Here is a 13,593-nt window from a genome sequence, read left to right as displayed (position 1 = left end):
AAACGGTTTCGTTTAAACAAACCTCCACGGGTCATTTCACTAGTACTGACGTAATTAGCCATAAAACAATATAAGTTTCAATAAATAAAATTACAAAAAAGAAAGAATATACACCCCGTTAGCATGAATATATTACCGGCAACATTAAGTTAAAAAGGAAAAAGAAATCCTATTATAATACACAACATCCAAAAACAAACCAATATGAATCAAATAATATACCGGTATTGCAAATGGCTGCTGACTTAGACAATCAAAATTTGTATCAGTAACTTGAGAGAAAAAAAAAACATTTATTAACACATATGACTAAAACGATGCTTATCATTAAAATCATAAGGTGAATCGAGATGAAGCAAATAACATACGAAAGGAAGCAGTAAGAACATACCTTTTTCGATCTGCAGATGGCTGTTGACTCTGGCCTTCGGAATTGCTATTAATAACTTCACAAATAAAAAGAATTTTCCATCCTTCCTCCATGAACAAAACATTTAATTATTATATCAATTCATAATGGCCATATATGATGAGCAAATTTACTGTGATTAAGATGGAAAGTATTTAGCAGGTACGGAGTACTAAACATTTAATGTGTATACTATCCATCCATCATGTAATTAATTTGTAAATGCATAAACATCTTGCACATTAATTATAAAAGGCATATCACTAAATAAAGAGACATGAATCAAAACTACTACGCGATTAATAATTATCTACAGAAACAATGAATCTCTATGCATACACACTAAATAAGGTAGTACAAAGCCCATAAAACAACACAATTAACAAAAAATAGCAGTGAATATAAATTGCATAAATCAAAGGATTACAAATGCAACTCACCTTAATCAACATCAAGTCGCCGAGTCCCGGTCTATCGCCCCTCAAATGGATGTTAAAAAAAGAAGATTTTACATATATTATGCAATTGCAGCAGATAACAAATTATGGTTTATTGCGGCATATAACGCTGAATTTTTATGTCGATCGCAACAAAGGAAGAGGCAGAAATCTGATGCCAATCGAAGCAAACGGAGAGGCTGAAATCCAACAATAAAAGTACCTTAGAAGCGATTGTAGACAACAACACAAAAGGTGTATCAAAGACAAAAGAAACATCATCTGCATTTTACACAAAAAAAGCTATAGTCATCAAAAAAAGAAGAACAACAATTCAGTAACACAAAATAGAAATAAATTATCAACAAATACCTGCATTATTAGAACGTCCAATAAACGGCAGACCACTCTCATTATAAACCATAGATGCAGCAGAATCAGAAGATCCAACATTTCCATTTCGATAAGTTTGTCCCACAAATTCAGTAACATTAATATTATATCTGAGAGATGACTTCCTATTACGATTGTTTTTCGCAACCAAAGAAGGCATGGAAGCATCATTACTTGCACCATCATTCATAGATGATGAAGCAGCACCCGATGGTCTTGTTAAACATTCTTTTAGGCGGCATTGTAATGCCAAATAACAACCATTTAAAGTAACAAAATCAACTACAAACCTCGTATTAACTAATCCTTACTATTCGTGTACTAAATAAAAAATACATATATTTTCACAAACTGTAATTTGTACACAATTTATTGTTAAAATACAATGCAAATTTAGAATAATATGGAATTAGTAAATGTATATGGGTAAAATATCTAGATATTAATATGTATAAGAAAATATCTATATATTAGAATATGAGAGAAAAATCTAGAAATTGAAATGTAAAAGAAAAATCTAGATATTTATAGGTTGTAGAAATATCTAGATATTTATATATATTCATGGAAATATCTAGGTTCTAGAATGTTCCATGGAGTAGTATAAATATGGGAGGAGATTTCATTTGTGTTGTGTGAAGTTGTGAGAGTGAAATAAGAAGTGAGTTGTGAAGAAGAGGAGAAGAGTGTGAGTAGAGAAGAAAAGCTTGTAAGTAAGTAATATTGTAATTGTATTTTGTATTAATAAAAGTGTTCTTTGTTAAGTTTCCCGGATAAGCCTTAGTTTGTGTTTAAGTTCTTAGTGCACTTTTGTTGTTCTTATTATATGGTCGGCTCTGCCGCCTAAGTAATACATGGTCGGTTATACCGCCTAAAGATATATGGTCGACACTGTCGCCTAAGTACATTGTGCACTAAGGATTCATAAAATTAAAGGCTAACCAACGTCAAAGTGTTGGTGTAGTGAGTCTAGTATAGTCTAGATCCTCTATAGTGGGTGTGTTGGGCTTGTCAAAGCTTCCAACAATTGGTATCAGAGCGGTTCGTTCGGGACCATTGCTAGTGGAGGTACTCATCGGTAAACGTTGGACGTTTACATCGTCTTGTTAACACCAAGGCCCTAAGGGAGATTCTGTCAGAGCACAGTTAGGAACTGTGAAAGCTCATAGGTCTGGGACCAAGCTTATTGGACGTTGGACGTCATGATGGCAGATCTTGCAAGTACGAGCAGTGGAATCAAGAGTCTCAATAACCACAACTATGGTTATTGGCGGACTTGCATAGAATCCTACCTACAAGGACAGGATTTATGGGAAATAGTTGCTGGCAGTGATACAACGCCTCCACCGAAAGAAAATGCCGAAGCCTTGAGAAAATGGAACATCAAGGCTGGGAAGGATTTATTTATACTGAAGACTACAATCGAGGAGGATCTATTGGAGCACATCCGTGACGAGAAAACACCAAAGGCAGCTTGGGAAACTTTTGAAAAATTATTTTCAAAGAAGAATGAAGCACGCCTCCAGTTCTTGGAAAATGAGCTCGCAGGTATCTCACAAGGAAGTCTATCTATTTCTCAGTATTTCACCAAGGTGAAATCTATTTGTCGTGAGATATCTCAACTTGCTCCTGAAGAGAAAGTGAGTGATGCAAGGATGAAGAGAATTATCATCCATGGCTTAAGATCCGAGTATAATGGATTTATAGCCGCTGTGAGAGGATGGCCTACTCAACCATCATTAATAGAGCTGGAGAATTTATTGGCTAACCAAGAGGCATTAGCCAAGCAGATGAATGAAGTGAGCATAAAAGGAGAAGAAGAAGCACTCTTCACCAATAAGAAGAAAGCTATGTCTCGAAGACAAGAGGCGATGAAAGAAAGTAAGACATATGGGTGGAAGGGTCACCTAAAATCAAAAGGCAACGCTTCAGGGGGAGCTCAACAAGGAAGAAGAGATCATCGCCAACAATACGGGGAAAATGATAAGAGAAAGAATGGTGAATGCCTCAATTGTGGCAAGAAGGGTCATTTTGCTCGAGATTGTAGATTCCCCAGAAGGCGAACTTTCGAAGGAAATGTGGCCGCCGCAAGAGATGAGAAGAAAGAGGTCACATCCGAAGCAACCATTAATGAAGAAACATGGGATGCAGAAGCTGGACTCTCTGTTGAAGCTGACATAGATGATCAAGCTCTTACAACAACTTTAAAGTCAAAAATAAACTACAAAGATGATTGGATCATCGATTCTGGGTGCTCAAATCATATGACCAACGATGGGACAAAGCTGCAAGAAATGGAGGATTACAAAGGAAAGAGAGTCGTGATGACAGCCAACAATTCAAGGTTGTCTATTTCTCACATTGGAAAGACAATAATTCCAAATGAAGGCGATTCTCAAAAGCTCCAACTCGAGAAGGTGTATCTTGTCCCTGGCCTAAAGAAGAATTTACTGTCAGTACCACAACTGACAGCAGAAGGGAATTATGTGCTCTTTGGACCAGAAGATGTGTCCGTATTCAAGAGAGTGAAGGTGGTTGGCAATCCAATTATGCAAGGAAGAAGAATAGAGTCGGTCTATGTACTATCTACTGAAACATCATATGTGGATAAGACTCGAAAGAATGAGACGGCTGATCTTTGGCATGAACGTCTTGGGCATGTGGGCTACAACAAGTTAAAGGAGATGATGGTAAAACACATAGTAAATGGGCTTCCTCAAATTGATATCCGAACAGATACAATATGTGTTGGATGTCAATTTGACAAAGCTCACCAATTGCCATTCAAGGAGTCAGCGCATCAGTCCAAGACACCACTAGAGCTAATACACTCAGATGTCTTCGGACCAGTGAAACAAACATCACTTGGAGGTATGAAATATATGATGACATTCATTGATGACTTCTCAAGATATGTGTGGGTTTACTTCATGAAGGAGAAGTCGGAGACTTTTCTGAAGTTTAAAGAGTTCAAGAACAAGGTAGAAAGTGAGCTCAATACTAAGATTCGATGCTTACGCACAGATAATGGAGGAGAATATTTATCAACCGAGTTCAATATCTATCTTGAGAAGCACAAGATCAGAAGGCAATTAACTTGCCCTAATACTCCACAACAGAATGGAGTGGCAGAACGTAAGAATCGTCATCTTGCTGAAACCTGTCGAAGTATGCTTCATGGTAAGAATGTACCAGGAAGATTTTGGGCCGAATGTATGAGGACGGCTTCATACGTGATTAACAGACTCCCACAAACTAAGTTGGGATATATTTCACCATATGAAAGATTATGGAAGATCAAGCCAACCGTCAACCATCTCAAGGTTTTTGGATGTGTATGCTACGTCTTCGTACCAGATCATCTACGAAGCAAATTTGATAAGAAGGCAATCCGATGCATTTTTGTCGGTTATGATGAATCAAGAAAAGGATGGAGATGTTGTGATCCAAATACTGGAAAGTGTCATACTTCAAGAAATGTGGTATTTGATGAAGCTTCTTCATGGTGGTCACCTCAAAAGATAGAGCTTCCAGAATCTCATGGATTAGAAGAAGTTCCAGAAGAAAAAGAAGAACATAAAGAGCACATATCAGATCCAATTAAAGAAGGAGATGGATCGTACTCTAAGGAAACGAGTCCATGGAAAATTGGGGTACATTAATCTACATCCGAAGAGGTTCATCCAAGCCAAATGGATGCCGAGGAGCATGTGCAAGAATTACGGAGATCAACAAGGCCGAGGCAACCTAATCCGAGGTATGCCAATGCTGCTCATGTGGATGAATCAATACCTATTGAGCCTTCCACTTATGAAGAAGCAGCACAAAGTCAAGAATGGCAGAAAGCGATGGAAGAAAAAATTAATGCTCTAAAAGAAAACCAGACATGGAGTTTAGTTCCAAAGCCAAAAGATGCAAAACCAATATCTTGTAAATGGGTTTACAAGGTGAAGACTCGATCAGATGGCTCCATTGAAAGGTATAAAGCTCGACTTGTTGCTAGAGGTTTTTCTCAACAATATGGGCTGGATTATGAAGAAACGTTTAGTCCAGTGGCGAAGATCACAACAATTCGAGCTCTACTAGCTTTAGCAGCTAGCAAATCTTGGAAGCTGTGGCAGATGGATGTCAAGAACGCTTTCTTACATGGAGAACTTGACAAAGAAATTTATATGGAGCAACCAAGAGGCTTTGAGAACAAGTCCCATCCTGACCATGTCTGCAAATTAAAGAAAGCACTATACGGCTTGAAGCAGGCTCCAAGAGCTTGGTACGGGAAGATTGGCGAGTTTTTAGTAAAAAGTGGTTTCACAGTTGCTCCTTCAGATTCTAGTTTATTTGTGAAACAAGATCAAGGAAAACTAGCCATAGTGCTAGTATATGTGGATGACTTAATCATCACGGGAGATCACTATGAGGAGATTCAAAGAACAAGAGAGAATCTGTCTATCAGATTTCATATGAAGGAGCTTGGAGAACTCAAACATTCTCTTGGACTCGAAATAGACCAGAAAAGAGAAGGATTATTTCTGGGACAACAGAAATATGCGCGAGATCTTTTACAAAAGTACGGAATGCTTAATTGCAAACCTATCTCAACTCCGATGGATCCGAATACAAAACTGCGTGCAGATGAAGGAAAAAGTCTTCAAGATGTTACCATGTATCGAAAGATGGTCGGAAGTCTTATTTATCTCACACTAAGCCGGCCAGACATATCTTATGCAGTTGGAGTGGTTAGTCGATACATGAGCAATCCGAAGAAGCCTCACCCTGATGTTGTACGACGCATCTTAAGGTATGTTAAAGGCACTATTAACTTTGGCATTTTGTACAAGAAAACAAAAGAATGTCACGTGACTGGATATTGTGACGCTGATTACGCTGGAGACTATGATACACGACGATCAACAACTAGATACATGTTTAGTCTTGGATCAGGAGTAATATCATGGTGCAGCAAGAGACAACCAACAGTATCCTTGTCAAGCACTGAAGCAGAATATCGATCGGCATCGTCAGCAACACAAGAAATTACATGGTTGAAACAACTAATGGAAAATCTTCATCAATCAACAGACTATCAAGTAGAGCTTTTCTGCGATAACCTATCAGCTATACGTCTAGCAGAGAATCCAGTCTTTCATGCAAGAACAAAACATATAGAAGTACACTATCACTATGTTCGCGAGAAGGTCCTTGAAGGGGAGATCAAGATGGTGCCAACAAAGATAGATGAACAGGTAGCAGATATATTCACCAAGAGCCTAAGTAAACCGAAGTTTACAAAATTCAGAGAAGCACTTGGAATGGTCTGCAAGACATCGTTGGAAGAAAATTTGCATTGAGGGGGAGTGTTAAAATACAATGCAAATTTAGAATAATATAGAATTAGTAAATGTATATGGGTAAAATATCTAGATATTAATATGTATAAGAAAATATCTAGATATTAGAATATGAGAGAAAAATCTAGAAATTGAAATGTAAAAGAAAAATCTAGATATTTGTAGGTTGTAGAAATATCTAGATATTTATATATATCCATGGAAATATCTAGGTTCTAGAATGTTACATGGAGTAGTATAAATATGGGAGGAGATTTCATTTGTGTTGTGTGAAGTTGTGAGAGTGAAATAAGAAGTGAGTTGTGAAGAAGAGGAGAAGAGTGTGAGTAGAGAAGAAAAGCTTGTAAGTAAGTAATATTGTAATTGTATTTTGTATTAATAAAAGTGTTCTTTGTTAAGTTTCCCGGATAAGCCTTAGTTTGTGTTTAAGTTCTTAGTGCACTTTTGTTGTTCTTATTATATGGTCGGCTCTGCCGCCTAAGTAATACATGGTCGGTTATACCGCCTAAAGATATATGGTCGACACTGTCGCCTAAGTACATTGTGCACTAAGGATTCATAAAATTAAAGGCTAACCAACGTCAAAGTGTTGGTGTAGTGAGTCTAGTATAGTCTAGATCCTCTATAGTGGGTGTGTTGGGCTTGTCAAAGCTTCCAACATTTATTTCGTGCTAGATCTTAGTTTTGCTAGTAAACCGAAATATAAAGTTTGAACAGTGGAGTAATCTTTGATGAACAATTATATGTAATATCTTAAACTAATTTCACATTGACCGCCAGTTCTTACCGTCAACGTCAGGTATATTATAGTAACAAAATCAACTACGTTACTGTAACAAAATCAACCACACATATACAAATTAGCATCCCAAAATCAATTTCAGGAAAATAACGTAAACACATCTGAAAACACGCAAACCCAAATCAGGAACCCTAATTGGGTAGACACAAAATAGCACAATTTTAATAGACAATGTAGAACATAACATAGCAAAATATCTGTCGCAATAGCAGATCAGCGAAATCTACATTTGTCAACGAACAGATAGAGCAATATCCCCAAATATAACTCAAGCCCTAACTCATATTGTCCTTCGCCATACAGTTTCCACTATGAAAATGAAATTATAAAAATTAACCTGATTACGATTTCAATCGCAAATTAGAGAAAAGAGAGTTGGAGAAAGAGTAACCTGAATGAATCATATGAAGGCTTAAAATTGATTCTTCATATACTCTGTGTGTTGACGTTCGTTCATTCCGGGACGACATTTGGAGTAATCGATTGAGCGGAAGTGGTGAGCAATCAGATATGTGGGAGCGGTGTTGGAGCTGCTGGACATTGGTGGCGATGGAGGTGATGTGGCGGTGACGGAGCTGGTGGCGATGGAGGTGATTGTTTGGGTGTGTAGCGTGGTTAGTGTGTTACTCTGTTTCTTCCTAATATGTATTATAAGGGTTAATTGTCGTTTTTAAGTAATCAAACGGCGTATTTAGGCACGCCTTTTAGTATAAAAGATAATAAAAGTAAATAAATAAATAAATAAATAAATAAATAAATAAATGAATGAATCTGGACATCTATCGCATTCAATCTGTACACCTGCAACCAACGTTTATCAACACAATTTGAACATAGAGAAGTGATCTACATCAAAAACCTAACGATCGTATATCATCAGATCGGATTAACAACTTTAAAACAGTGAAGATTGAGATCGTGTTCATAGTTCTTCATAAACTCGAGCTGTTTTGGTTCATGGATAAATTTGGAACGACTTAGCAAAAACTGTAAGTATAGAGTTGTTCACAATCATTATGTGAATGTTTCTGCAAGTTTTTAGCTCTTAATTCGCTAAATCGAATGTGAATTTGTGAGTCAAACATCGAAATCAAAAAGTCAACAGAAATTTTGAAGATCGAATTCGAAGCATAGATGTTGTTTCTGATTAAGCTAATGATTAACGAAGGTTAGGAACATGATTTTCAACATATTTCGTGTAGAAATCACGACCTAAAAACTTATAAATCGAAAAAATCATTGTTGAAGATGAAGATTGCTATTTCGTTCATGTTCATCACAAGAGTCTTCAATTTTAAATGAGTTTTGTTCTAAGTAATTGTGACAGTAGCCAATCGTTAATGAAGTTAAGTAACTGACTGCTATTTTTTGTTATATTAATACGGTATTAAAATATGTTCAGTTAAACTGTAGGTACTCGTGTATGCATTCATTTGTATGTATTCAAATTATAAATATGTGGAAATTGGCTGAACATGTGTTTGAATAATGCGTATGATGTTTGCAGGACTAGCTTGATAAGTGAATGGTTTAGAAACGGACTTGTTTATAATGCTCCTAAGGTGTTTGAGGAAATGCCTGTGAGAAAGGCCTGTTTATTTTACTACTTTTAGGTGATTAAATATTTAAGTTCTGTTATAAATGTAATTTTTTATACAGATTTGTGATGGAAGAAGGGATGCTAACATACGAAATAGGAAGATGAATTTCGGAAGATAACGACAATTTAGAATTCTGATTTTGGTATTCTGTCACTTTAATTTTTATCTTACTATACATCAGACTTACTAAATTGCTTATGTTGTATTGCATTGGACACATCAGGAAATATACATCAGGAAAATTGCCATTAGCATTTAAAAGCATACCAGCAAAGCAACACTGGGAAGAACTTCTTTACTTGACCGAACTAGAAAAATGGTCGCCTAATGCAGTGTACCAAGCCACCGGAATCCTTGCTTCAAATATGAGTTCAAAGAAAGTGAAGAAGTTTTACAAATTTGTTTTACTCCATTGTATTAGACAAGATATAAGGAAGAACAAAAAACTCCATTTTTCATTATATCAAGCTTTAAAAAAGGCTGTATACAAACCAGCTGCCTTTAATAAAGGAATTTTGTTTCCTCTATGTGAGGTACAAATTTATCAAATTTTGACTAAAATGTGATTATATATATTTGTTTGAGTTCATCGGGTCTTAATTATAAGAGAATTTTGAATCTTTATTATAGTCAAGGACATGTAATTTGAGAAAAGCAGTTATTATTGGAAGCATTCTTCAAAAAGTGTCCATTCCACCACTTCATTCGAGGTATCATTGTCAACTTTAGTTTAAATACGAATTTCTATCAGAGTGTTGAAACAGGAAAAGTGAAACAAAATTATACTAGAACTCTAAAAGTTTAAGCTTTTTGTGCTATATGACCAGAAATATAACTAAAGTGTTGTCTAAAAGGTGCAGTCTTGCGTTAATGAAACTTGCAGACATGGAGTATGGAGGCACAACAAGGTTTGCACATGCTATAAATCAGAGTTACCTGATGTTCTGATTATTAACTAGGTATACTTTATTAATAATGGTTTCTTGATGCAGTTATTTCATAAAGCTGTTAGTTGAGAAGAAATATGATTTGCCATTTCGAGTTATTGATACAATGATTTCACATTTTATGAGATTATGTGAAGACTTTAGAGATATGCATGTGATCTGCCATCAGTCACTTCTCGCCTTTATGGAAAGGTTTAGTTCGTCATATTTTGAATACTCACATATCTTGAATATTAATGAATAATGATTAATCAATAATTATTTGCAGGTACAAATATGAACTGACAAAGGAGCAAAAAAGATGACATCAATTATCTTGTGAAGAAGCAGAGACATAAATTAGTATTGTGTCGCCATCTATAAAGTAGCTAATTAGGTTTTAATATGTGAAAGTGCTAAGAGTAAAAGGTGATCCCTTTTGATGCAGGTCACACCTGAAATAAATCATTCGTGGGCGAAACAGAGGATATCTCGATTGGGGAGAAAAAGGGAAAATCCCATATGACCCAATATATCTGACAAGTCGCACTATATGTCAACCCAAGATGCATCTTCCTCTCCAAGACTTTGAAAAGGTACTTTTGGAACACCAATAGGCATTAAATGAAAGAAAAAAGAACTAAGTACTATATTTTACTTTGATGTGGAAACGTAACAAAGCCTTTAAAAGGGAGTTGAATAACAGCCGTAACCGAGGGGAGAAGGAGGACGACCTTATGTCAATTTATATCCTTTTGTTAAATTCAAGATTGACCATTTCATGATCTTTATTTAGACTAGTGGTAGCAAAATAGAGGGTCAACTGGTTTGGGTAATGGAACAAAATGGATATGCAGCATGCTAGATAATATAGAATAAAATTGTTAGATGGTCTAATGTTCATTTTATAGTTAAATGATTATGGTTGGGCTGGTTATGGTTTAAAGTGGGTGACTTTCTTGGGTTGTGTTGGTTAGAACTGCAAGAGTTTTGTCCTAAGCTTGTGGGTTAATAATTAATAAGTCAAAGTGAACATCTATTACAAGGTTGCAAAATTCGCTATTCGGGGATTAATCGGTCGGGACTTTGAAAGGATTAATAGGGGATTAATCGGATTGTACTATATATATTTAAATATTAAATTTTAGAAATTATATGTGTAAATATAGAAGGAAATCATAAATATAAAAGTAAACTTTAACATAATTGTCTAAAATTGTTAATTTTGCTTCAAAACTATGCAGTTCTAGTTTAAATTCGTGTTAAAATGTTAACCATTTTTTACTTTGACTGACTTTGATTACCAAATTCGATTTTGACCCATCAATTGACGTTGACCGTTTAATTAAACGGATTTTTGAAAATCGAAACGGATTGCTCTTAAAAATGATTAATCGGAGATTAATCGGCGAGTAATCGGATTTTTTACAACACTGATCTATTATACGTACGTGCATGATAGACCAAGTTTTATTAGTTTTTTTTTTTCTTAACTTTTTATCACCTTTTTCTATTTCGGTGATTAACAAAACCATAGATGAATGATATAAAATGAGGTGATGAATGATAAAAATGAGGTGATGATAAAAAATTTCTGATGAATGATAAATTTTTTTAATCATTCATCACCTAGTTTTTCTCATTCATCTTGTTTTTTTTAATTATTCATCGCCTTATTTTTATCATTCATTACCTCATTTTTATCATTAATCACCTCATTTTTATAATTCATCTTGTTTTTCATCATTCATCACCTCATTGTTATCATTCATCACCTCCTTTTAATTATTTATTATATCTTTTTATCATTCATCTCGTGTTTAATCATTCATCACCTACTTTTTATTATTCATCATGTTTTTTATCATTCATCACCTTCTTTTTATCATTCATCACCTTATTTTTTTATCATTCATCACTTTTTATATGAATGACAACAATTAGATAAATGCTAATTGTTTGATAATTGGGCATTTGGTCTAGTGGTATGATTTTCGCTTTCGGTGCGGGAGGTCCCGAGTTCGATTCTCGAAATGCCCTATTCTTTATTATAAAACTAATCATATTATATTAACTATTTGAAATTCCACTGCTTTTGTAACTATATTAAATGTTTGATGATATAAAATATTTTAATGCAAGATAATCATTTTGAGATGAATGGTTATTGTTATCTTATGAATAATAACCGATTTTTAAAAAATGGTAACTATTTGATGAAAAATAATTTAGATGAATGATAATTTTTCTCTAATGAATGATAAATGTTTGATGAATGATAATTGTCTGATGAAATGATAACTATTTGATGAAGGATAATTGTTTTTCGATAAATGTTAAATGTTTTTCGATGAATTATAATTTTTTCGATGAATGATAATTATTTTTCGATGAGTGATAAATATTTTTCGATGAATGATAAACGTTTTTCGATGAATGATAAATGTTTGATGAATGATAAATATTTTTCGATGATAGATAATTGTCTGATTATATTTGTTTTTTGATGAATGATAAATGTTTTTCGATAAATGATAGAAATTATTCTGATGGTTGGTGGTGGTTAGGATGGTTGGTGGTGGTGGTTGTTTGTGGTGGGTGGTGGTGGGTGCTGGTTGGTGGTGGCAGGTGGTGGTTGGTGGTGGGTGGTGGTGGTGGTGGTTGTTTGTGGTGGGTGGTGGTGGGTGCTGGTTGGTGGTGGCAGGTGGTGGTTGGTGGTGGGTGGTGGTGGTGGTGGTTGTGATGGTTGTGATGGTTGGTGGTGGGTGGTGGTGGTTGGTGGTGGTATGTGGTTGGTGGTGGCGGTGGTGGTTGCTGATGGTGGGTGGTGGGTGGTGGGCGTGGTGGTGGGTGACGGTGGTTGGTGGTGTTGATTGATGATGCTGGTTGGTGATGGTAGTGGGTGGTGGTTGGTGGTGGGTGGTTGGTGGTGGTGGTTGGTGGTTGGTGGTGGTTGGTGGTGGTTAGTGGTGGTGGTGGTGGTTAGTGGTGGTGGTTCGTGGTGGTGATGGCGGGAGATGAGTGGTGGTGATGGTGGTATGTGGTTGATGGTGGTTAGTGGTGGTGGTGGTTGGTGGTGGTGGCGATGGTTGGTGGTGGTGGTGGTGGGTGGTGGTGGTGGCGGGAGGTGGGTGGTCGTGGTGGTGGTAGGTAGTGATAGAGGGCGGTGGTGGCGATGGGGGAGGCAGTGATTGGTGGTGGCGGTGGGTGGTGGTGGGTGGTGGTGATGGGTGTTAGGTGGTGGTGGTTGGTGGTGGTGGTGGTGGGTGGTGGTGGTGGTGATGGGTGGTAGTGGTGATGGGTGAGGGTAATGGGTGGTGGTTGGTGGTGGTGGTGATGGTTGGTGGTGGTGGTTGGTGGTGGTGGTTGTTGGCGAGTGGTGGTGGGTGGTGGCGGGAGGCTGGTACTGGTGGTGGTGGTGGTGGGTGGTGGTTAGTGGTGTGCGTGGTGGTGGTGGTAGGTGGTGGTTAGTGGTGTGCGTGGTGGTGGGTGGTGGTTAGTGGTGTGCGTGGTGGTTAGTGGTGTGCGTGGTGGTGGTGGTGTTGGGTGGTGGTGGTAGGTGGTGGTGGTGGGTGGGGGCGGTGGTGGTGGTTGGTGGTGGTGCTGGTAGGTGGTGGTTGGGGTAGGTGGTAGTTGGTGGTGGTGGAGGTTGGTGCTAGTGTTGGGTGGCGGCGGTG

At 36.9% G+C, this 13,593-nt stretch overlaps 1 protein-coding gene and 1 pseudogene across 1 annotated transcript; one reads left to right on the top strand and one right to left on the bottom strand.

The window, feature by feature from the left end:
• Positions 1–227: 227 nt before the first annotated feature.
• Positions 228–1,542, bottom strand: LOC139892827 (uncharacterized). Its single transcript, XM_071875954.1, has 2 exons — positions 1,219–1,542; positions 228–1,128 (listed from the first exon to the last, which is right to left on the bottom strand). The coding sequence occupies exons 1-2, from the start codon at positions 1,427–1,429 to the stop codon at positions 959–961; spliced, it is 381 nt and encodes a 126-aa protein (XP_071732055.1). The 5' UTR covers positions 1,430–1,542; the 3' UTR covers positions 228–958.
• Positions 1,543–9,187: 7,645 nt separating this feature from the next.
• On the top strand, positions 9,188–11,461 carry LOC139889545 (bystin-like; annotated as a pseudogene).
• Positions 11,462–13,593: the final 2,132 nt, after the last annotated feature.

The sequence above is a fragment of the Rutidosis leptorrhynchoides genome, chromosome 2, assembly GCF_046630445.1.
Source record: "Rutidosis leptorrhynchoides isolate AG116_Rl617_1_P2 chromosome 2, CSIRO_AGI_Rlap_v1, whole genome shotgun sequence".
NCBI lineage: Eukaryota > Viridiplantae > Streptophyta > Magnoliopsida > Asterales > Asteraceae > Rutidosis > Rutidosis leptorrhynchoides.
This window is presented reverse-complemented; position numbering and strand designations above follow the sequence as displayed.

Bases quoted from the DNA above. Each gene is read 5' to 3' on its own strand.
- LOC139892827 (XM_071875954.1), bottom strand. From the start codon at position 1,429: ATGAATGATGGTGCAAGTAATGATGCTTCCATGCCTTCTTTGGTTGCG. The intron at 1,129-1,218 runs GTATTTGTTGAT...TGTAAAATGCAG, and splicing joins TGGACGTTCTAATAATGCAG to ATGATGTTTCTTTTGTCTTT.